At 48.0% G+C, this 23,152-nt stretch overlaps 1 protein-coding gene across 9 annotated transcripts in view; it reads right to left on the minus strand.

Moving 5' to 3' along the window:
* The window catches only part of FAM149B1 (family with sequence similarity 149 member B1), a 511,501-nt gene that overhangs the window by 202,878 nt on the left and 285,471 nt on the right, over nucleotides 1–23,152 (minus strand). For 8 of the 9 annotated variants that reach the window (XM_085603795.1, XM_085603792.1, XM_085603789.1 and 5 more), the window contains 2 exons: nucleotides 20,726–20,947; nucleotides 9,872–9,995 (listed from right to left, as the gene is read on the minus strand). In XM_085603795.1, coding sequence (XP_085459921.1) covers nucleotides 9,872–9,995; nucleotides 20,726–20,947 — 346 coding nt within the window. The remainder of the gene's footprint in view (nucleotides 1–9,871; nucleotides 9,996–20,725; nucleotides 20,948–23,152) is intronic. The other variant, XM_085603798.1, reaches the window with a different exon arrangement.

Below are 23,152 nucleotides of genomic sequence, written 5' to 3' on the forward strand. Positions count from 1 at the left end.
TTGGTAATTACTCAATGACCCAATTTCCATTCACCGGGCAAGTGCCTAGATCTATAAAAGTACCTTACAAAATGTAAAAACTGACCTGTGATCAAGAAAGTAAAGGTTTACAACATAAATAGTGACAAATTTTAGGTTCGGCATGCATGGCACTGCCAAACATGCTGGTAGACTGTGCTTGCTACACAAGATACTGCACATTTATTAATGAAAAACAAGACGTGGCAAACATCACATACAGAATCCAACCACTAAGCCCACCAGGGGTTGTCAACTCAACCTATTTGGTGCAGTGGGGCTTCCTCGAATAGGGGCATAGCAACACGCTAATTACGTGTACTGAAAGACAAATCCACAAAATTTTGGAAGGCCGAACGGTACACCCTCCATCTCATACAAAGCGTCCCCATAGGAGATGTCTCAGGAGCTACAGAGAACTTACAAAATCCACAGCACAAGTGTGCGGCAAGACCTACCCGGGCTCAGCTCTCTTGGAAGTTAGGGAGTTGGACGGGTGACCACTATTAAGTACCGCGTTCACTGTCTTAATCTTTTTCAGGTGCAATCAGCCCATGCTGCTGAACCGCTCACTGACCCCAGACGGGGATCTATTACGGGTGCCATTTTACTAGTGAGGTCCGGACAACTAGAACATTCACTGTCCCCGGTCGGTGGCTCATTACGGGTTGCATTATTTGGCTACTTTACGATTAGTAATACAGCTCACCAGGGATACGAGTGCAAAAACATCCCTTCATCGCAAATTGGTGTTCAAAAATTGTGTTGTTTGAAACTCCTCAGCTCAGTAATATCCCAATTAATTTTTTTTTTAAAAAGGAATGAATTCTTGGGAAACTGGCCAGTGGGTGCCACACAGACTGATCAATCAGTGTGGAAGGTTTAGAAAGTATGTCTATAGAAGAGTACTTATTTCAGGGGTTTCTAGATGTTTAACCTTCCTGGTATAGACATATGGTAGATCGTCAAACCAGAAGTGTAAGAGACTAGCGGCTTCTCCAAAATTAGAGTGATACAGCTGGAGCAACTGTCTCAAACAAAGTCAGCCCCATGTTTTTGATCTCATACTAGACAGTTGGTGTATGATCTCACTTCATGGGATCTCATCGTAATCCCTGTAAATGTGTTGCCAAATGGAAAATCCATTTCTGTTCCCTTATGAATAGTTTTGTTTGTTCATGTTAGGGTGTGCCTCAAGAATTGTCCATTTTATGTCGCCTGATGTGTGGCTCATGTTGGGATAATGTGTACTCATCTTGGTTCCCCATCTTTTTACAGCGTATGTTGCTACGGTGTTCATTTATCCTCACTTTCACTGGACGGGTGGTCATGCCCACTTATCTCAGCCCACAAGAGCAGGTAACCATATAGACACAGTTTTAAGAATTTCAGTTTGTATGCGTCATTTGTGTCTAGATAAAAGTGGTATCCAGCTAGATATCTGTTGCGATTGCAGTGCATTTGCATACAGAACATGTTCCACAGGGGAAATGACCCCTAACAGGGGGTAAGTCCCATAAAGATCTCTGTTCTGGTTGTTTGGGACCTTGTGGTCTTGTATATATTGACATGTCTTTGAGGTTAGAGGTGCGTTTTAATGCAAATCAAGGGAATTTGAAGGATGTGTCACCCATTTGTATAATTCACTAATGTTTTTTAGTATTAAATCTGTTTTTATTGACAGAATACAAAGCAGAGAGACAGAATGGAGTCCCCTACAACCCAGCGGGCCGGCTAGATGGAATCCAGCTATACAAGCAAGGCATTAATAAAAATAGGGCTTCTCAATGTTAAACACAGCTAGCCGCCTACAACCCAACTGGGCCAGCCGCGTCTTAAGAGAGACTAGAAACCAATTGACAGAGCTGAGGGCTGGCGCCCATGTCATTTGAGAAGCAAGAGGCTACGGAGGTCGTATGGCGTCCCCTGGAGGCGATAGGCTCTGAGTAGTATTCCAAATTTAAACACTAAACGGAACAAGAAATAAAATGAAACGATTGAGAAATCAAAACATAATCCACTCCCTCCCCCACCCTTTCTCCTCAGTGAGCCAAACAAAGGAAGGACAGATGATAGTCTCTGCTCCCTGTATATGACAACAGATCCATCACGTCGGGGAGTGAAAGGGGACCAGTAGTGCGCATTACTATGGGATAATAGTAGTGTTGTCAGGGACTAATTTAAGGATGCGGAGGTATTGTGGGCAGGTTAATTCTCGGAATTCCTTGGAGAGAATAGCTAAGAACGGGGCCCAGGTTTTGGCATGGTCCTTACTCCTCCCAGCCGCTGCTATAGAGAGCTTCTCCAACGCTAAGAGATTCTATAGCTGGTGAACCCAGTGGATGTGCTCCGGTACCTTGTCTGATTTCCACTGTGCCAATATAACCCTGAGTGCAGCGTTCAAGGCCAGCGCCATTTGCCTACCCCTAAGCGAGCGCAGGGGAAAGGTTATCGCATTAGGGAGGCCTAAGAGAGTGTATGCAGGGAGCCGAGGTATGGAGGTGTTGAAAGCCAGATCAATGTCGTCTAGTATCTGTTCCCAATAACGGGTTAGTTTTGGGCAATGCCAAAGTAGGTGGAGAAGAGTCCCGGGGCTACCACATCCCCTCCAGCAGAGGCCATTGCATTGGGGTTGCCATTTAGAGATCCTATCAGGGGTATAGTACCAATAGGTCGCGATCTTAAAAGACGGTTCTGTGTGGCTCGAGGAGTACGAAGTGTGGTGCGCCCGATGAAAAACATCTTCCCATTCCTTGTCGGTCAGCGTACGCCCTAATTCTGTCTCCCAGTGTTTCTGTCCAGCGGTGCGGGCCCTAGGGAGGGCTGCAGTGAGGAGGGAGTAGATTTCGGAGATAAGACGTTTGTCGTCCTTTTTGTTAATTATCCATTTCTCAAATGGTAACATCGGATGGACTGCGAGGGATCGTGTCTCTGCCCCAGAGATCCAATGTATCATCTGGGAGTGCAAATAAAAATCGGTCGCGGACAGATTGTAGTCCGATTGGAGTTACTTAAAAGGGATAAGGCCCCGAAGATCGAATAAATGCCCCAAGCGTTTACAAACCCCTTCAATGCAACATGTGGCAGCCCCATTAGTCATCCCCAGTTGAAAGGTGGGGTTCGAGAAAAGCGGGGTCAAGGGAGAGGGGAATGTGGTCAGGTTGGCCCTCCGGGAAACCCTGTCCCGTACGAGCATCGTGGGACGCATAACGGGAGAGGAATAGAAGCCCAAGCGCGGGCTGGCCTCGGCATCCAGGCATCGCGCTAGATGTGATGACCCGCCACTGTCTGGTCCATGAATACCCAATATTTCTCAGTCATGGGGCGATTCCACTCCACCAAATAACGTATATGCGAGGCGTGGAAGTATCGAGTGACATTAGGGAAAGCAAGACCCCCATGCTTCTTAGGCCGTTGAAGCAGAGTTTTCCGAAATCGTGGGGCGACCGGGCCCCAAACAAACCCCTCAATTGCTGATTGTATCTGTCGCAGAGCATGAGGCGGGGGTTCTAGTGGTAATGTTTGGAATAAATATAGAGCGCGCGGAAGGATATTCATTTTAACCGCGGACAGTCTCCCAAACCAGGTCAGGGGAAGATGACGCCATCGGTGTATGTCTGAGCGGATCTGAGATATTAGGGCCGAGTAGCTCACCTCTGCAGTCTTCGCAAGACTCCCATGGAGGACCAGCCCAAGGTATGTAAATCCTTCCGACACCCAGTCAAAGGCAAAGCGATTCCGGAGGGTCTCCACCGTCAGCTGATCAGCGGTGAGATTGAGTACTTGTGACTTCTGCATGTTGATTTTAAAGCATGAGAACTGACTAAATGTCTGGAGGTCCTCCACGATAGTCGGTAGAGAGGACAGAGGGTGTGCCACCGAAAAAATAAGGTCCTCCGCGTATAAACTAATGAGGTGCTGGTCTAAGCCAAATGTGATGCCACGTGCAAGGAAGTTATCTTGGAGTCGCATGGCCAACGGCTCCATATAGAGGGCGAAGAGCAGGGGAGACAGGGGGCAGCCCTGCCGTGTCCCTCGCCCTACTTCGAAGTGCTCAGAAAGTACGCCATTAACCCGAACTGCCACCTGAGGTGTACTGTAGATGCTCCCAATCCAGCGATGGAACCGTGGACCCAGACCAAAGTGCTCAAGAGTCGCGAAGAGGTATGGCCAGTGCACGCGGTCAAATGCCTTCTCCGCGTCAATCGCTAGGAGAAGGGCTTCTTCTTTTGACCGGTGCACTTTATCAATCAAGTGACAAATGCGCTTTGTATTGTCCCCACATTGCCTGCCAGGGATGAATCCGGACTGGTCCGGGTCCACAAGACCCGGCATATGGGGGTTTAGCCTGTGTGCTAGTATACTAGAGAACAATTTGGCGTCTGTATTCAATAAAGAGATAGGCCGGTAAGAGCTTCAAAGCTCTGGGTCCTTACCTGGTTTGAGGATGACCGAGATGGCTTGTAGCATGGAGGGAGTAAGGGACCCGGTGTCCGCAAAAGAGTTAAACAAGCGGGTTAACTATGGGGCGAGTTCAGTGCAATAGATTTTGTAAAAAAGGGCACCGAAGCTGTCAGGTCCTGGTGCCTTCTGTAACTTCCGTCGGGCGACCGCGGATATCACTTCTTCTGTGCAGAAAGGTGCCTCCAGGGCGTCCGACTTGCCTGTAGGCAAGGGTGTCACCGCCGCATCTTTGAGGTAGTCAAAGGGGTCAGGCCAAAGAGAGAGATCAGCCGCGTAGAGCACTCGATAAAAGGATCGAAAGGCCGATACTATGTGGGTGTCACCGTAGAGGGATTGACCAGCTCCATCGCGGAGCGTTTTAACCGAGTGGGCTTCTTGCTGGCTACGCAGGCTATGTGCTAACATGCGGCCACCTTTATTGGAGCCAACAAAGTACTTGTGTTTCAGGCGAACCACCGCGTGTTCAGCTCGGTCTAGATCAAGAAGGCGGAGCTGTAAGTGCTCTTTCTCCAGTTACCGCCATATTCGGGGAGCACCCGTGCGTTTATGTATGGCCTCCAATTCTTTAACTGTAGCCTCTAGTTCTGCGCGTTTCGTCCGTCTGATCTTATTCTCATAAGTGGCCTTATCTATGAGAGCTCCTTGCACAACCAATTTAAGTGCCTCCCATACCGAAGAGAGTGGTGTGTCCCCCCGTCATTAGATGCTATATAGTCAGTAATGCAACGCCTGATGTCCGCAACTACTTCTGGGGACCTAAGCAGGGAGTCTTGCAGGCGCCATTGCGGGGTTGAAGCTGGGGCTCGGGGGGGAAGCGCAGGGACAGGGTAATGGACACGTGGTCAGAGAGGGCCCTCGCCTCAATAGTAGATTCTGTAAACAAGGCCCAGGCAGCTGGGGTGACTAGGAAATGGTCAAGACGAGCATATGTCTAGTGCACGGCCGAATAATATGAAAAATCTGTCTCATCTGGATGTAAGGAGCGCCAGGCATCCCTAATCCCTGCATCGCGCAGCCAGTCCCCTCCCTTTGCTGAAAGGGGGCTCGTGCCCCCGGAGCGGGAACCAGAACAATCCTGTGGCCCGCTCATCACAAGATTGGGGTCACCACCCACCACCACCACTGAATCAGGAGACTGCAACACCTCAGCACAGGCCTCTAGCAAGAATTTCTCTGGGCTGTCATTAGGGGAGTAGATGGAGGCAACAGTGTAGGAAGAGGAACCCAATCAAAGTCGCAGTGCTAAAAGGCGCCCCTCTCCGAGACAGTCTCCACTACTGTGCCCCAAAAATGTTTAGCCACAAGAATGGCCACCCCACCTCTTTCGCTGTTTGTGGAGGGCCAGTACTGGTAAGGAGAGTGACTATGGCGCAAGCGATGGGTATCAGTTTGTAATAGGTGGGTTTCTTGGATGAGGCAGATGTCTCCCCCTGAGGGATAAACCGCCCTCCGCTTTACTGGGTTGTTAAGACCCATAACGTTGAAACTGATTATCTTAAGATCCAGATGAGAAGGGAGGAGGTAGGTGTGCTCTATGAGAGGGCTCGCTGCCCAGGGTAGCGAGAATACAGAGAGGATGCGGCATATGGGAATGGGCAGGTGTGTGTGGTCGTTGTGCGTGTCGTTGACGAAAGGACTCACAGAGGAGAAGACCCACCCAAACCCCAAAGAGAAAAAAGCAACCCCAAATACAAAACCATAAGATTGGCAAAAGCGTTTCAAGACCGATCTGGACCGGCCAACTACTGTAATATTAAGGGAAAATCTGCAACAGTGCGGTGACGACATAGGTCCATCATAGTAACACAGTTCTGGGGTGTGGGGACGATTCAAGTCCTCTGTCCGCTCAAGTGGAGAATCCCATGGTTGAGCTAGATAAAAATATCAGGCGTGGGTTGAATTTGCAGGGCTGCCGGCTAGTGAGGCTTGGACGCTTTCCGACTCTTTCACTCGAGCTGCTGCTCCTCACCGGCCCATGGGACGGTGAGGAGGGCTTGCCCACGGTGTGTCAGCGGTCTGGTTTGTTGTTGCTGGACGTGAAAGCCTTATGCGGAAGTGGCGGGTCCGAAGGCGGGAGACCCAAAATGTCCGAGGCTTCTTGGAAAGAGCTCAGCTGGCGTATTTTTCCTTCGAATTTAAAGATGATGTGGAAGGGATGGCCCCACGCGTAGGGGATCCCATTTCCCTTCAGGTGTTGAGTGATGGGCCGGAACTCATGCCGTTTGAGCAATGTGACCGCAGAGAGGTCTTGATACAGCATCGGAGCCAGACCACGGAATTGCAGAGGCTGCGAGTCTCTAGCTTTGCGTAGGATACATTCTTTCAGTTGGAAATTGTGCACACAAGCTAGAATGTCCGGTGGAGGCGCAGAGTTTCGGCGGGGCAAACCAACCCGGTGCACCCTATTGATTTGGATCTCAGTTGTATGCGCCTGGACTAGGATATGCCGTAAAAAGGCTTAGACAAACTCTCCAATATCACCTTCCTCCACTCCCCATTTCACTCCACGGATACGCACATTGTTGCAGCGGAAGCGGTTCTCTAGGTCTTCCACCTGACCCTGTAGAGTAACATGATGTTCTTTGAGAAGGAAAATTTCCGCTGCATCATTTCTAGTTCTTCGTCGCGCCCATTTTCATGCTCCTCCAACGTCGCAACCCGGTCCCCTATCTCCGAGACATCGCGGCGGACCTCACGGAGATCCACCGCCAGCTGGTATTTTGAGTTCCTGGCGATCCGCCTTACGCGCGGAGAAGAGCGAGGTCATGAAGGCCTTCGTGGCCGGTGCGTCCTCCCCCGCCGCCGCCCCAGCAGCCATCTTCGAGCCTTGACTCGCGGTCTTGGCCTGTAGCATGTTCTTTACTGAGCGATCCTTCCGAGGCCACCCTGTCGCTATGGGGGTTGACATCTTGGGGTACTCTGTATGATGGGACTCCTCCACAAATGACGACTGGGACCGCGTTGAAACGTAGAACTTAGCTGGGATGGGCACCGGGGATGGATGGAAAACGCCCCGGGCACGTGGTTATTCACTGCTTTGTTACTGGGGCAGGGCCGGTCGCCGTCCCCGCAGAGGAACTCGTATATCCTGCCTGCAGGCCTATATGACGTAGATGGCAGCGCGGTCTGCTTAGTTCTCCGGGGAGTGGCGTCAGGGTCTACAACCCCACATTGGAAACAACAGCGTAGGGCAAGGTCAGTTCAGTCGTATAGACAGAGCACAATAATGGTCAGAGCCGCAGGAGGGAGCGCGCTTCACCGCCTGCTTGCAACACCGTCCCAGAGCTGCATCCACCACATGCCTCTCCCTCCCCACTGGGCCCTTTGTGTCGCAGATCAGCAGGCCCCTCGCAGGTTTCTCCCGGGGTCAGAGAGGCTTCCCCGCAATCAGCACGCTGAGGGCCCCGCAACAAGTAGGGCCAGTTGCAAGGTTGCCGCCTGGACCTTTCCCACGCAGCGGGAATCAGGATCCGCAGAAAGGGGTGAGCAAGGAGGCGAAGAAGCTAGGCAGCTGGGGAGTAGGCCCAGCAGTAGGCCACAAGTCAGACCGGGCCCCATGGGAGTGGCAGGCAGCGTAGGTGCGCAGCACTAACCTCGGCCTCCCTGCAGAACCCCCTGCGCCGATGGGCCACCAAAATCAGGTGAGGCGCTGTGGTGGAACTTCGCAGCAGTCCCCGCAGCCTCGCAGGACAGCGTAGCAGCCCCAGGTCCGCGCCAGCAACAGCCTTCACCGTGGCGGGGGAAGCAGCGGGCCAACAAATACGCCCCTAAGCGTCCACAGGATGAACTTGGCATCCGGGGGGGCTCGATCACTGGGTCTCGGCCCCTCCGCGATGAGTTCCAGCCGTTGGACTCTACTGCCGCACACTGTGCTCAGCGGCCATGCGGCTCTCCTCAGCTCCCGGCAAGGCTGTAGCGGCTGCCCAGGCACTCAAGGGGCAGTCGGTAAGTGCCGGCCAGCAGTGCAAGTTTCCCCCGCTTCTGAGGTCGGCGGATGGGTTGCGATTGATGAGCTATTGAGCTTGGCGGACCGGAGCGACCGCAAGGCCGTTCTATGCGGTCGCCATCTTGGACACACCCCATCGCCATCTTGGACACGCCCCCGACTAATGGTTTTGATAGTGTTTCTTACTTTGTTGAAATCAGGAATGCATGCCAGTGAGTCCTCCTGTTGTCTACTGCATGGTTTTATAGTGCTTCTCTGTCGCAGTTTCTCACACATTTTTGGGCTATTCTTGCACTGTGTGGGGGATATTCTTGTGCCTTGAGATTGGCCACCAGAGATTGTGACTGAGTGGCATAATCTTGTAATGTGCTGCGGTTGCGGCGTATCCATAAAAATTACCTGCAGGGTAAGTTATCCCTGAGGGACTTAGGATGGTAACTCCTGTATAACAACTGTCAGTAGGTTTTTTGTAGGTACTGGATTGCAGTGTGTCTCCAGTTTGTGATCATGAGGTCGAGGAAAGGGATTTCCTCTTCTGCGATATTGTGTGAAAAGTGTAGGTAAGGATTTAATGTATTCACCCACTTGCATTTTCCATACACTTTTTTTAGGCAGTGTTACCCCAAAAATTGCTGAATGAAATTACACCAAATATGGCAGGAAGTTAGTTCTTGGTCCACAGATTGTGCTGTTTGGGATTTGGTGTAAATCTGTTCAGTAGTTTTTGAGAACTTAAGGTTCAAAAATATTTGTATATCTGGACAGTTTTCTGATTGGCCCAGAGAGCTTTTTTTCCCCTTGGGCCAATTTGCTCCCCAAAAGTAAGAGGGACCCCTGGGGCCAATTTGTTTTTAAAAAGCTGGAGTTTCTGATGCAATCCTGTGGGATCATGGAAAAAAGAAAGAAAATGGCAGCCCTCCATTATAATTATATATTTGGGAAGGGGGCATGAGTAGAGCATCAATACCGGCAGAGGAAAATGTGTTTGCCTCTGCCTGGCGGGAGCATTTTTAAATCTCCCGCCAGGCAGGAGCAAGCATGCACAGGATCCATCCAGCCCTTCCCCTTTTAGACATGCCACTAGTTTTGTTCCTTAAAATTACCACAAATTTTAGATCAAGCGTTTCTATTTTCTGATCCAATCCTGAGGAGCACCCAGCAGGCACAAGATCAGAAAAGGAGGTATAGCAAATTACTGGTTCATCCTCAGTTCTCCCATTTCAATTGAGAAGAAGCAGAAAATTTCGAAATGCTGTGCAAATGCATTTTGATACCTTCCAGCCATGGACATTTGAAAGAGGAGCACATTATTGATAGGGCAATAGTATGTATTTGGCAAGAAATTAGAGAAAGACTAAAATGACAACACATCATGAAATATTTCCCCAAGCAACCTCTTTGTTCGACATGATCTCAAATTGCTAAATTGAGGAACAAAATTACCGTGTGCCTTTGAGATCCGGAAGAGCTTGGGTGCTCCAAATCTGACGTGGTTCCAATTGGAGGAAGTAGATGATTTCTGCTGAATGGTACAGGTGAGGGGGTCAGCAGGTCACTTGCAGTAGCTCTTAAATTCAAAACAGAAAGACAAATATTCAGCATTGTAGGAACCTGGCTCTGTATGTACTATACCAAAAAGAGGTATAGTGTGCACCGAGTCCAGTGAGTCCTTAAAGTTATGGCACAGGTTAAAGCAGATAATACCTTACTCTCAAGTTAGTGGTAGCTGGGCTGAGCAGTAAGGCTTATCAGAAGAATTTGTTGTACACACTCAGGGAAGAAATTATGTCACACACTCAAACACTGAATCCAAACCAATTAACTGTATAAAAAGTTGTTACTTTGCTATTTTATTACTAGAACCAAGAATGACTTAGTGAAGGTAAGTTACACAGTTTGTAGAACTGGCAATACGTTTCAAGAATACAGTATTGTTTTGTAAATGCAGTAAATACTTTACAGTTTTCTTGTACATGTCAAACAAATACAGTTTTCGATTTTGCAGTGATAAAGATATGCAATGTACTGGTACAGTTCAATTTATTTCTATTGAGGAAAACAAGGTTAGTAACTTACAGGTAGGTATTCAGTTTTGTAGTTCAGTTTCCGGCTTGTAGCACTCACACAGGGCATGGGTCAGGATGGTAAAGAGAGTGTACCCTCAGCGGCATAGGGGCGGCGGGGTGCAGAGGTCAATGGAGAGGTCTGGACACAATATAGTACTATGGAGACAGGGGGTACTCTGAAGAAAACCTGTTTCTGGGTCAGGGCCCAGGGATCAAAGGTATGCAGAAAGGGGGCCACAAGTAGGCGCCAAAAGCGCACCTCCAGCGGCACTTGGGCGGCAGGGTGCAAAGTAGACGCTGGGCTCCCAATGCAAACTAATGGGGGACGTCGGTTGTGAAGAAACGCTGCAGGGTCGGCACAGGAGGCTTGGAGGAGGGATCCAATGACTGGAAGGTGAAGTTGATGTGTTGCTGGACATAGAGTCATGTTGGTCGGGCACTCCACGGCAAGCGGGAGCAGTGGTGTCCTTTCGTGTCGGGTTTTCTTCTTCAGGTACGGTTGCGGGCAGGGGTACCCTTCAAGGTAAGGCTGCAGGTGTCGCAGTGGAGGTCATCCAACGCTGGATCCCAGGTCAGGATTGCTGTGGGAACTCACCGTGGTGTTGGGCCACTTGGACTAGGGCCGTGGGCACCAGGTACAGAGTGGTGCAGACACATGGTTCCGTCCGGATCTCGTGTCTGAGCTGGAGTTGGTTGTTGGACAATTCCGGTGTCCACGGGAGATTAGAGTCTTTACTTGAAGGTGGGATAGGTCCCCAGGGTTCTTGAAAGCTGCTGGCTGCAGAACACACTGGTTTTAGCTTGCAGGGGATCTGAAGCAGGAGACAGACCAGTAGGGCTGGAGCCAGAACAGTTGTCGTCGTCCTCTTCTCTGCAGCATGGGTCTTCGGTCCTTCTTGTCAAATCTAAGAAGCAGGATTCAGTGGTGCTCCTAAATACTAGCTTTAGGGTTGTTACAGGGGTGTGCGGGTTAGGACCAATGGGTCCCTTCCCTGTGGTGTCTACATCCGCTCTTATGCCACCCTCTAGAGGGAGGGGGGCAAATACCAAGTCCTGATTGGGGGAGTCTCTTCTTCTTGAAGATGGAGGGGACTGAGATGTGGGCTTCACTTTGCCTTCCCCACCTGAGGGATGGAGTTGGCAAAGGTAGGCACACATCTGTTTCTCACTAGGGTTTCCTGCCCATTCCCCCGCCCACAGTGGGGGTCAGGACCGGTGGGAGCCAGCTGCTGATAGCAGCAGAGGCTGGGGGTAGCTAACAAAGGCAGCAAGCCTTTGAAGCTTCCCCTCCGTGGACCCTTCGGGGAAGAGGCATGACAAGTCTGCCCAGGCTTTGTGTCACGAACCAGAGAGCGGAGGCTCTCTACACAGGGATCCAGAAACCTGTCTGGTGGCAGATGGCTGGGAGCTAGTCAGGAACCATACCACGGCTAATCATTTTTCAGGGGCACCTCAAAGGTGCCCTCTGAGTGCATTTTACATTAAATCCCACACTGGCATCAGTAAGGGTTTAATGTGCTAAGAGGTTTGGTACTAAACGTCCCAGTCTTCAGTGGAGATATCATGGAAATGTGGAGTTCGTAATTACAAACCCCCAGCCCCATACTCAAAATGGCTTCACTGCACTTACAATGCCTGTGAATGGCACAAGCACTGCAGCTATGCCCTCACCGGTGGTATGGTACACCCTGCCTTTAGGACTGAAAGGCCTGCTAGAAGGGTCACTTACCCATGCCAAAGGCAGTGTTGCTGGGCAAGGAATCCAGGGATGGGTGCCACGTCGACTCTTCAGTTTAGTCTGAACCAGAACATGCAGCCTGCAAATACAGTGTGTGGGTGTTAAGGTGAGGGCTCTCTGAGGAGGGCATAATACATGCTGCAGCCCTCACAGGCATTCTCTGGTCACAAGGCCCTTGGTGCTAGGGGTACCTTTTACAAGGGACTTACATGTGGCCCAGAGGTGTGCCAATTGTGGAAACAAGGGTACAGTTTTGGGGGAAGAACATAGGCCCTGGGAGCCTGATTGGCAGGGACCCAGGGCACACTCATCGAGTTGGCATCAGATATGTAGCAACAAGTTAGGTGGTAACCATGTAAAAAGAGGCACTTTCCTACAATCATTTAAACCTAAATATATTCCTATTTATTTTCCACAATACTGGTCATCAAATGTATACAGAACTTTCTACTCTACAGTGCAAAGAAAATAATATCAAAAGAGTACAGGAAATGCCAAGTAGATAATGTTCCATTCACTCTATATTTTAAAATTAATAGAACATTACCAACCCCCACATAATCTGATATGTATTTATTGTTTGAAGTGACTGGAAAGTTACATGCCAGTGTGTTATAAATCTCTTGCAATATATCAGAGTGCTAGATGTAGGTGGAACACTTTCTATGGCACCAGTATACTCTGTCAGAAAAGGTCGTTGGCCACTGGCACTGTTTGGAGGTTGAAGTTTATCTTCGCTGGTCTTGAGAACATTAACAGTGAGGTGGATGATCAGATTGCCCTTCATAAGTCACTGTGTAGTGAACTGTCTATTCAAGCATGTTGTTGATGTACCAGCCCTGTTCAAACCATATCTAGTAAAAGACGACCAAGAAAACATTTGGCTTGTCTCTCCTCAGGATCTCCTTCACTCACTTGTATATATTGTTGGGTGATTTGTCTCAGTTGGTAAGCCCAAGTCATGGGGATCCAAGTTCAATGGGTGCTCCACTTGTAATTGATTGGTACTACATAGGTTGGTTGCAGAGACTGTCTCCTTCTACAGGCCTAACTGCTATTATTATTGTCGTGGTCCAAGTGGTGGTATCAGAGTGTGTCATGATCCTAAAGGGTTGTTTGTAATTGTTTTCCTGATTTTGGTATTTTTAGAAGTGCATACGGTGTATAGGTCCTTTCAAAGCTAATAAGCGGTACTGTACCAGAGGCGGTCTATTACACCTAAGGGTGAGAAGGCTCATTGAAGTTAATTTCAACTAGTAGTTGGAGGTTTCACTTATACATATACGACACTATCATTTGGTTTTGCTCACCATCATCAAATCTTTATTCGGTTGACCAAAACAACCATAAAAGAATACAATAAACAATATAAAATCATCTCAGTAAAACATTTTCACATAAAAAAAAAACAGTCATTAAAACCCAAACACAGCAAAATCACGGCAGAAATCAATCAGGTCTCGATCTCCTAGACGTCAATGTAGCTCATAAAAAACATAAAACAGCAAACATTACAAATTCATTGGGGAGCATCTGCAGGTAAAAAAGGACGGGTATACTTGAGAAAAGTTCAGTAAAGTCAGCGGGGGAACTAAAAATAACTTCCTGGGCCTGCTAAAATAGCAGTAAAACGTAGGGTGTCCTGCGGAGACCTGTTCTCGCAACAGCAGAACTACCTACACTCGGGCAAAGCCCAACCACTTAGAAAGGTCAAAAGGTGGTGAAGTGAGTTGAACCTAAACCTGGCCAAAAGAAACCTATCTCACTGGTGGAGAACCTGCACAAAATAGGGCTCCATGTCCTGAACAGTCATCAGGAGCATATGTGCCCGCACTGAGGTTATCTGCAGCTCATGATTTGATTTGATTTTGAGTTTATAAAGACTAAGGAAAAGGGATTACATTTTAGCAAAAAGCCAGGTCTTCAGAAGCTTGCAGAAACTCCAAAAAGAGGGAGCTGATTTAATTGCCAAAGGAAGCTTGTTCCAGTGCTGGGCTATGCAGACCAGAAAACTCCTGCCACTCCGAATAGACAACCAATGCAGTCTAACCAGAGCAGGTGCGGCTGACTGGAATCTTGGAATTTTCATCAGCAGCCTAGCTGCTGAATTTTGTGGAATTTGTAGTTTTTTCAGCTGAGCCTTAGGAAGATTAACATAGAAGATTTTGCAATAGTCAATCCTGGAGATTACAAGGCAAAGGATCACGGTGGATAGTAAATTCGAGGGAAGAAACTGTGCTATCTTCCTGATCATGCACAGCATAAAGAAGGAGGTAGAGATCACTTTGTTAACTTGTTCCTTGTGGGTAAGGCTAACATCTACCGGGATACCCAGATTTTTCACCCTGTTCACAGGTTCCGGACGGGAATGCAATTCTTCAGGCCACCACAAGGTATTCCAAAAGGAAGTGTTGTTACCAAATAGAATAACTTCAGTTTTTGTAGAATTCCGCTTGAGGTAGTACACAGCCATCCAGATACCAACTTCTCGCATGCATGGTCAGAATGAATCACTCAGGTCCGAGCCACTTCTGGAAAGAGACACAACAATCAGGGCATCCTCTGCATATGAGACAATGGAAAACCCAAATGACTTCACCAAGGCAGCCAAAGGTGTAACATAGATGTTAAAAAGAGTTGAACTCAGAGCCAAACCCTGAGGAAACCTGCAGGGCAGAGAAAAGACTTGGAAGTGCAGCCACCCACGGCCACTGTCTGGGTTCGCTCAGTCAAAAAAGATCTGAAGAGGGACAGGGCAGCCCCATCTACACCTAAATCCGCCAGCCGGTGCAACAGCATATCATGACTGACAGTGTCAAAGGCTGCCGTCAGGTCGAAGAGGATGTGAGCACCACTGCCCTACGTCATCTGTAGCCCTAATCATTTCAGTGGCTACAATTAGAGCGGATTCCGGGGAGTGCCCACTGCAGAACCCAAATTGGGAGTCGTCCAGCAATCGGTTGCTGTTCAGGAAAGCAGATAGTTGGAGATTCATTTCTTTCTCTATTATGTTTGCAGGGAGATTGGTCTAAAGCTGTTAGGGTCAAGAGAACTCAAGTTGGCTTTCTTCAACTGAGGAAGAATAGAGGCAGTTTTCAAAGCTTTGGGAAAGACACCGATCTTAAATATTCAATTGAAGACAGGCGTCAGTCTGGTAGCAGCCAGATCCGGAATGAGATGTAAAATTTTGGGGGGCAAGGATCATGAGGGGAACCTGATTTTAGTTGAAAGAATTTGTTCTCTAATTGGGTCAACTGAAAGAGAAGTATATTCAAGAAACGACTGCTTATTGATGCCACAAGGACAGTTGTTGTACCCAGAAGATAGGGTTGCAGTGATCAAAGTGAACTTATTAAAAATGACTTCCACTTTGTTCAGAAAGAAGGATGCCAGGAAGTCACAGAAATCCTGATTGATATGTTCTGAAATCTTAGTCGCTGGTGAGGAGAGGCTGAAAACAACTTGGAAGAGGGCCTAGGACGAGCAGCTGGCTGGAAGAGGGCCTAGGACGAGCAGCTGGCTGCTTCTATAAACCTAATGAGGTACTCAGATTTTTCCTTCAAGATCAGTTTTTTATAGTCCGCCAGCAGCAATCTATATTTTTCTTTCTCATTGTTATCATAATTTCCCCTCCAAATCCATTCATGTTTCCTACAGGATTTCTTAGCAGCCCGGAGCGACACCCCAAACCACAGAGGGGTGGATTTGCGCCTTCTAGAGAGGGATTTTTTAACAGGAGCCAATCCATGAATTGCTCCAGATAGCCATAAGGTGTAATTGGAAACAATTTCGTGGGGAGAGTCAGATTTTAAACACATCTAATCATGGAGGTAGATACTGGTGGAATGATCACCTGACCTCCGTCTAGAGGGGCAGAGGTGAAAGGCCTTACATGTTTGTGCACAGGATTAAAATGATGCTTGCAAGCACGGCATGTATTTAATGACAAATCTGAGCCCTGAGGGAAGATTTTAGGGCAGGTCAGGTTGTCGCCTGAAGAGGTAAGTGCCCACAAGTTAGTACTAGAATAGGTCTTCCGCGGCCAGGGGGATGGGCCCTGGGCACAGTTCGGTTGCAGACGGGCTTGCCTTTGGCGCGTCCACTGCGCACGTCCGATACGCATCTGATTCTTCATCTGTTTAAGTAGAGGAGCTGACGCCACTAGAGTGTTACCCTCCCTCCTTCGAATACCCGGAAAAGAGGGAAGTCAGCAGGGGCTCTCTCCACGCAATCTGCAGAGCAGCAGTGGACCGGAGAGCGTAATCAACAAAATACCACCCAGCTCAAGTGCAATGCCGCTTTCCTGTCCGTAATATATAAAGCAGTGTTTAAAATATTATGTGAAAAGCACATAAAAATCAAAGATAAAAAGGTAAGAAGCACCGTAATATCAGCCCCAATGTTGTGACCGCAAGCCAGTCAAAGGCTCATGCTCTTCTCTTTCCAATATGGCTCGTTCCAAGAACAGCCTCTTTATACAGGTTAGTTCTCAAGCGTAAAGAGAAATGGGATTGCTAAAAATGTCCAATCTCCCAAGAGAGGTGAAATCTGCCTTTACGCATGCTCTCCAGGGGGTTTTATGTGCCCTGTCAAGGGCCAGACAGTCCGAGAAGATCAGCCGGTTAAGCTTCAGATCCTCCCTGGTACAGACCTTAAACACAGTAGAGGGCTAAGGGCCATGTAAAAGCTTGAACGCTAAGGCAGGCTCAGGAAAAGATACTTTTTTGTAAGTACAGCATAATAGACCTCATCCATCAAATGTAAGGGACAGCGTGGTCCATCCAGCTGCTGTTCCAATCAACTGACTCTCAAGGCCCCCTACATTCCAGGTGATGATGCTTAGTTACAGAATGTCGTGTCATCACCTAGAAACAGGAATACCACCTCACCTCATTCACCCAATACAAATTTAGAACAATTTGAGAAACAATAAACATGTAAAATATACAATTATACAGACATAGCATTAACGGAGTTATAGCGTGAGTAATTCCCAAATTTCAAATTACAAACATTATGTTGCAACAATCATGAGTTACAAATCTAGTCTTAGAAATGCACATGTTTCTTTCGACCCCGTCGGGGCCTCACGTTTTGATTTGCTTCCAACTAATTACCAACCCTTCCTTCACAGAATTTCTCAATGAATCACCAATTTCCCTCACAACAGGATAACACGTGGCTACCCTGTTTAGGTTCCAAATTCTGTATATAGATACAACAGCTTGTTGAATGCGCTCTTTAAGCACCATAATAAAGTGCTCAACACCACCATTGGACTCTAGGTGGTACAGGGTTGCTTTCTTGTGTCTAATGCCTCTGTCCTTAAAAAATGTTTCTACCACCTCAGAAGTTAAATGAACACCATTAGCTGTAAATATCGTAGAGGAAAAACTCGCTCTCTCAAATAGCTTCTCTCTCTCAAATAGCTCCTCTCTCTCTCTCAAGTAGCTCCTCTAGAAATTGTATTACTTCTCTTGATTCAATAGAATGCGCACCGCTTAGAGCCGAAAGCAAAAAAGCGTGCACACTCACACCGCGTCTGTATTTTATATATACACACCAAATTTCACTATATAGTCACTGAAAATGGGTAATGGAGATGCAACACACGCCAGAACTAACGGCTACAGTCCCAGGTGAAGAGACAAGCCTAATGTAAAAAAACAAAACAAAAAACAGCGCTGGTTCAGGGTAGATTCCATCAAACTGTGTCTGGGACAAGCATGGAACTTGGAAAGTAAATACTGCTGAGTGGTGGCAGCAGGGGAGACACTGGGTGGGGGCTGTAAAGATTAATTAGGAGGTTCAATCCGGAGGTGCGGCAGCAACAGGGAAACTGGGGGTCCTGGGCGCTGAGATAGAATAACAAACCAGGACCCGGCGGGGGTGGGTAGAGGTCTGGGGTCTGTAAAGATTTTATGCAACCACACCTTATAATCTTCTAATAGAATTAAAAAATTCAGAAATGGTATTGTTTCGTACAGTACACTACCACGGAATGGAGTGTGAAGCGCAAGCTTTTAATTATGCGCTTTACATAGGTATCCCGCTACGATGCTTCGCAGTGGCACCCATGTGCCCTTGACTCAGAAATAGGTGCCTGTGGTCTTGTAAAAACGATCACAACACACTAAAGAAGGTGGGACGGGGAGCTATTAGAAGGAAAGTAGGTGAAGTACCAATACTCCCAAAGACTAACGTAGTATTCACTGTGGGGTAGCTGTTCCTAAAGTCAGAGAGAGCAGCAACCTATTCTGGTTGGAGAAGAAGTGCAAGAGTAGTCTATCACAATAGAGTTGGGTTATCTAGAATGATGGGGGAAATCCCCTCCTTTTGGATATAGTGCCCTCACACACCCTTGTGTCATGCTTCATCATCGGGCGTTGCTCCTCGTGGGGGTGGTGCTGCTGTCCTCCACGGGCCCCGCAAGAGGGCTCTTTATCGGCACCACCCCCACAAGGAGCAACGCCTGATGATTACTATGTATAACATCGATCGGCATTCTGTCCTCAATTGATCTTTTTGCATTTGTCACCCAGAGTGGGACGGGTATGCCCAGACGTGGGTCCTGTGCTCTCCATGCCACTGGAGTCAAGCTAGCCTGGCTGATGAGGGGTGAGACCCCGAAACCAGTCCCAGGATGCTAGTTTCCTGTCCAGGGATGACCTGGCCTGGCAGTTAGGTCTGGAATGTTTCCATGGGGAGCAGGGTCAAGACTGATTTGCATATGGATGAGTTTAAACTGGAGCGGCATGGGAGCAAATAAACAATGTATTTAGGCCCAGATCTCTATACGAGGAGGAATGTTTGACATTGATCAGCATTCTGTCCATCAATTTTTTGTTTTGCAGTTGTCACCCCGAGTGGGCCGGGTATGCCCAGATGTGGGTCCTGTGCTCTCCATTCCACTGGAGTCGAGCTAGCCTGGCTGATAAGGGGTGAAACCCTGAAACCGGTCCCAGGATGCAAGGTTCCGGTCCAGTGAGGACCTGACCTGGCAGTTGGGGCTGGACTGTTGCCATGGGGAACAGGGTCAAGACTGATTTGCATATGGCTGAGTTTAAACTGGAATGGCATGGGGAGCAAAAAAACGATGGATTTAGGCCCAGATCTCTGTACTGGGCTGAATGTTTGACACTGATCAGCATTCTGTCCATCAATTGTTCTTTTTACGTTTCATTAAAGCATGCATGCTTTGTGAGCCGGCCAAAAAAATCTGTTGCCGCGGTAATGGCGCCGCAGAAGCCACAAGACGCAAACTTTCTTCATACATGTCTAGGGAAATAAAAACATACAGAGGGGGCATGTAAGAACCCAACAATGGCAGTGGTAATGCTGTAAATAGTATCGCGATGCAACAAAACCCATTTCTGCACTTTAGAATATCCCTAAGGAAACCTAAACAGCACACATGTGCTACGATGAACATATAAACATTGGCCATGCATCAAGTCCCTGTGAGCACAAGACAATACCTGATAGCGTGCCAAAGGTGTGAAGCCATTGCAGGCCTTCAAACTTAAAAAACATATTGTACACAGTGTCTGTCACGGGCTGCGGAGGGCGGGAGAGCAAAACAGAACCCCCGAGAATCGCTGCCATGGGAGTAAGAACCACAGAGCTAGAAGAGGAGGAGGGGAAGCAGCATAACACAGACAAGGTGTGGGAGACAAGGTGTAGGTGGGGAAGAAAAAAATAAGGAAACTAGTAACTAAATCCGAAAAAGTCAACGGAGAGTAACTAATTAAGAAGAATCAATATGTGCTTGTCCATGCGCCAGAGAAGAAAGAGGAAGTGACGTCTGGTCTGCGCTGCCTAATTTAGAGGCAACAAAGAAGTGACACATAAGCCAACAAATGGTAAGCAATGGGTGGGCTCCAAGCGTCTTACTAGCGAGACGCATGCCTTAGTGCATGCTCTTGCAGGCTCGACCATAAAAAAGGAAAGTTATCAGAGCACTGTGGACGGATGATGGTAGCTGCCAGAATCAGAATGCTCCCTTTACAGGACTGTTCTAGTAAAATAGCCAACAAGAGGAGCCTTTTGACAGGCAAACCCGCTCCTAACGGTATTTTCCGGAGGGCCCATAATTTTCAGTTTTTATTTTTAACAACTGATTTCAGAGCCAACCAATTGGAATCCAGTTACACCATATATGAACTTTTCACCAAATGTAAAATGGGACTAATGTACAATTTACATTTGAGTTCAGCCTACAGTATAAATGAAATGACACATCAAATATACCCGGATATAATTCCCAATATTTCAATTTTTTTCTCTGAGCCCTGGACACTGGAAATAACACAGAAGGAAGAATAATAAGGACTTCCAAATTTCCTTTGTTACACCGTATGGTGAAAAGACCCACAGTATCTTTTGCCACTGAATCAAAATATTCTGTTCCTCCATTGAAAGCACTTGTGATTTACATGGCAATTGCTTATAGGTATGAATGACGACATATAGAATACATTTTAAATAACTTACAGACGTGTTCCTCGTACAACATCATCCATCCTTGGTGTTCCAGATCGGGAGGGAGAGCTACTGTTAATTGGATGTAAGATACGTGGTGGGTTACGCCTTCTAGTAGCCTGTGATGAGTGCGTTAAAGAAGAGGCACTGTGTTCCTGAGGGTGGCCCGGCCAAGGTCTGCTGGAGATCATAGCACCAGAGGTAGGTCTCAGCTGTGGAATTTCGTCCAGATCACTGGAACGAGGAATTAAGAAACCAAAATTGTCCGTCATTCTCATTATGATAATATACCATTTTACAGCCAGGGGTTCTGAGTGACAACAAATAGAGAAAAAGAGCTCAGCACAGATAGCATGGCTAGATAACATGGCCTCCACTCCTGTCATAAAATCTGGTCAGTGACACACACTCCACCACCACCTACGTTGACCTCCTTCCTCCCCCCCCCAAAAAAGAGGCATTGCCTCACGCCACCTACTTACACCACCCTGTTTCGTTCCTCCACCTGGCAGTCCAAAGCCAACCTAGTCACAGTCACAGTGAGAGCAAAAAGCCGGCACCATGCTGACAGAGGCTCTGTGAGAGCTGCTGGTCAGCGCAGTACGTTCTCCCTGTGATGGCTGGTCTATGGAGACTCATTTACCTTAGAAATGAGTGTTGCAGGCAGTGCACCACCTGTGTACTCCTGCCTCCTTCAGGTCTATAGAGATCTGAGAGAGGCAGTAGAAGGCCTGCTACCGTTTTGTCACCTAGCTCCGGTAAGCAAAGACCTGGTAAAGTCACCAGAGTGGAAGAAAGCGGTTCACCTAGTGGCATCACATCCATGGAATAGAACATTTGTTTCCCACTTTTGTAAAGTCATATAGTGAACAAACATATTTAAATCTGCTTAATTATACTAATAACATATAGAATTATAGGTGGATAACTGTGAATAATGGGGATGTTTCTCACCTAGGGGTTCTGAGAGTCTCGGCCTGCTCCCATCAGACTGATCCAATGGTGACCACGGCCTAAGGAGGCCCGGGGAGACATTAAGAAATGCCCCACAATCAACCTCATGTGCCTGTGCTGGGCGGCCCTTGGAAAGGCTGATGGACTTGGGCTCAACAGAAAGCCAGGGTGTGCTGGAGAGACAATAACTTTATTTATGGCAGCACCATTGGGACTTTTGAGAGGCTATTGTCCCTAAACCCACCCACAAAAGGAGAAAGCAGTAATCACATGCTGGGGTATCTGAAGACAGCACCCTCAAAATAACAGACTGGCTGGCAAAGAACATGGACCAGTTTGTAATGAACTAGCAGTTGTTTAAGAGCTGCTCCACGGGTGCTTCATGGTTGCTGGTGGGAAGAAGCTGCTGGCACCTCGTACACTCACTCAGTAATAACCTGAGATTGAGTCCTGCTTGGACCTATGGTTGGACCTTGAGCAGGTTAAGGGGGATTGGCAAACAGACCTATTGTTGAACCAAAGCTAAGGAACACTTCTCCTACCTGTGCAAGGTCTGGTCTGCACAGCTGTTGAGTAAGCACTAGCCATAGTTTAAGACATAGGGTCCATCTAAAAAATGCAGAAGATTGACAAATAGACCAGGAGGTACAATCAGAGCCCTTGGCAGTCAAGTTAACCAGAGAAATGGACCGCAAAAAAACAATCAAGGACAACATTTGCGAGGGGGCGCACAACGGCAGCAAACAAGATGGCCGCCCACTTATATTCCTCCGTGGGAGCCGAGGAATTATCTACATTTTTTCGGGCGGTTCCGGCCCGCATTTGCATTTCGGTGACATAATTAGTATGTGGCAGTGAACAGCCTGATGAGCATTTTAATTGCTTATTACGACCATTTTTGTGAGGTTTTATTTGCCGCTCCAATCATGTCGGGATTGGTGCCACCATTTTGAGGGTCTTTCAGCCTGCCTTCATAATTACAATGGCTTGTTTTTAGCCTATTAAGGCGCCGATTCCGATGCTGGAAAAACCGGGTACGAACCGTCGGACGGAGCGTTTTCTCCGTCCGACTCGTACCCGGGAAAAACACCTTACAAACCCGCAAGTATGATTCGTACAGAAACACCATTTCCGTACAAATTGTAAAAAACACCGACCTGCAAAAAAACACATACAAATCGGATCCGGGACACCGCGTACGCGACATTCGCACGGAGTCAGGCAGCATTTTACGGATCAGCAAGTACGATTCGTACCCACAGCACTTCGGACGGCAACATTTTTACGGGACCCAAAAAGTGCCGGAAAAGCTAAGTACGCCGCGATGCATGATGAAAAGGGTGCCCGGTACCACCGTACCCCCATCCCTACATGTCCGCACCGTACCCCAGCATCCCCCCATGTACGCACTGTACCCCCAGCCCCCCCATGTACGCGCCGTACCCCCAGCCCCCCCATGTACGCGCCCTACCCCCAGCCCCCCCA

This window comes from Triturus cristatus, chromosome 1_2 (assembly GCF_964204655.1).
Source record: "Triturus cristatus chromosome 1_2, aTriCri1.1, whole genome shotgun sequence".
Classification (NCBI taxonomy): domain Eukaryota; kingdom Metazoa; phylum Chordata; class Amphibia; order Caudata; family Salamandridae; genus Triturus; species Triturus cristatus.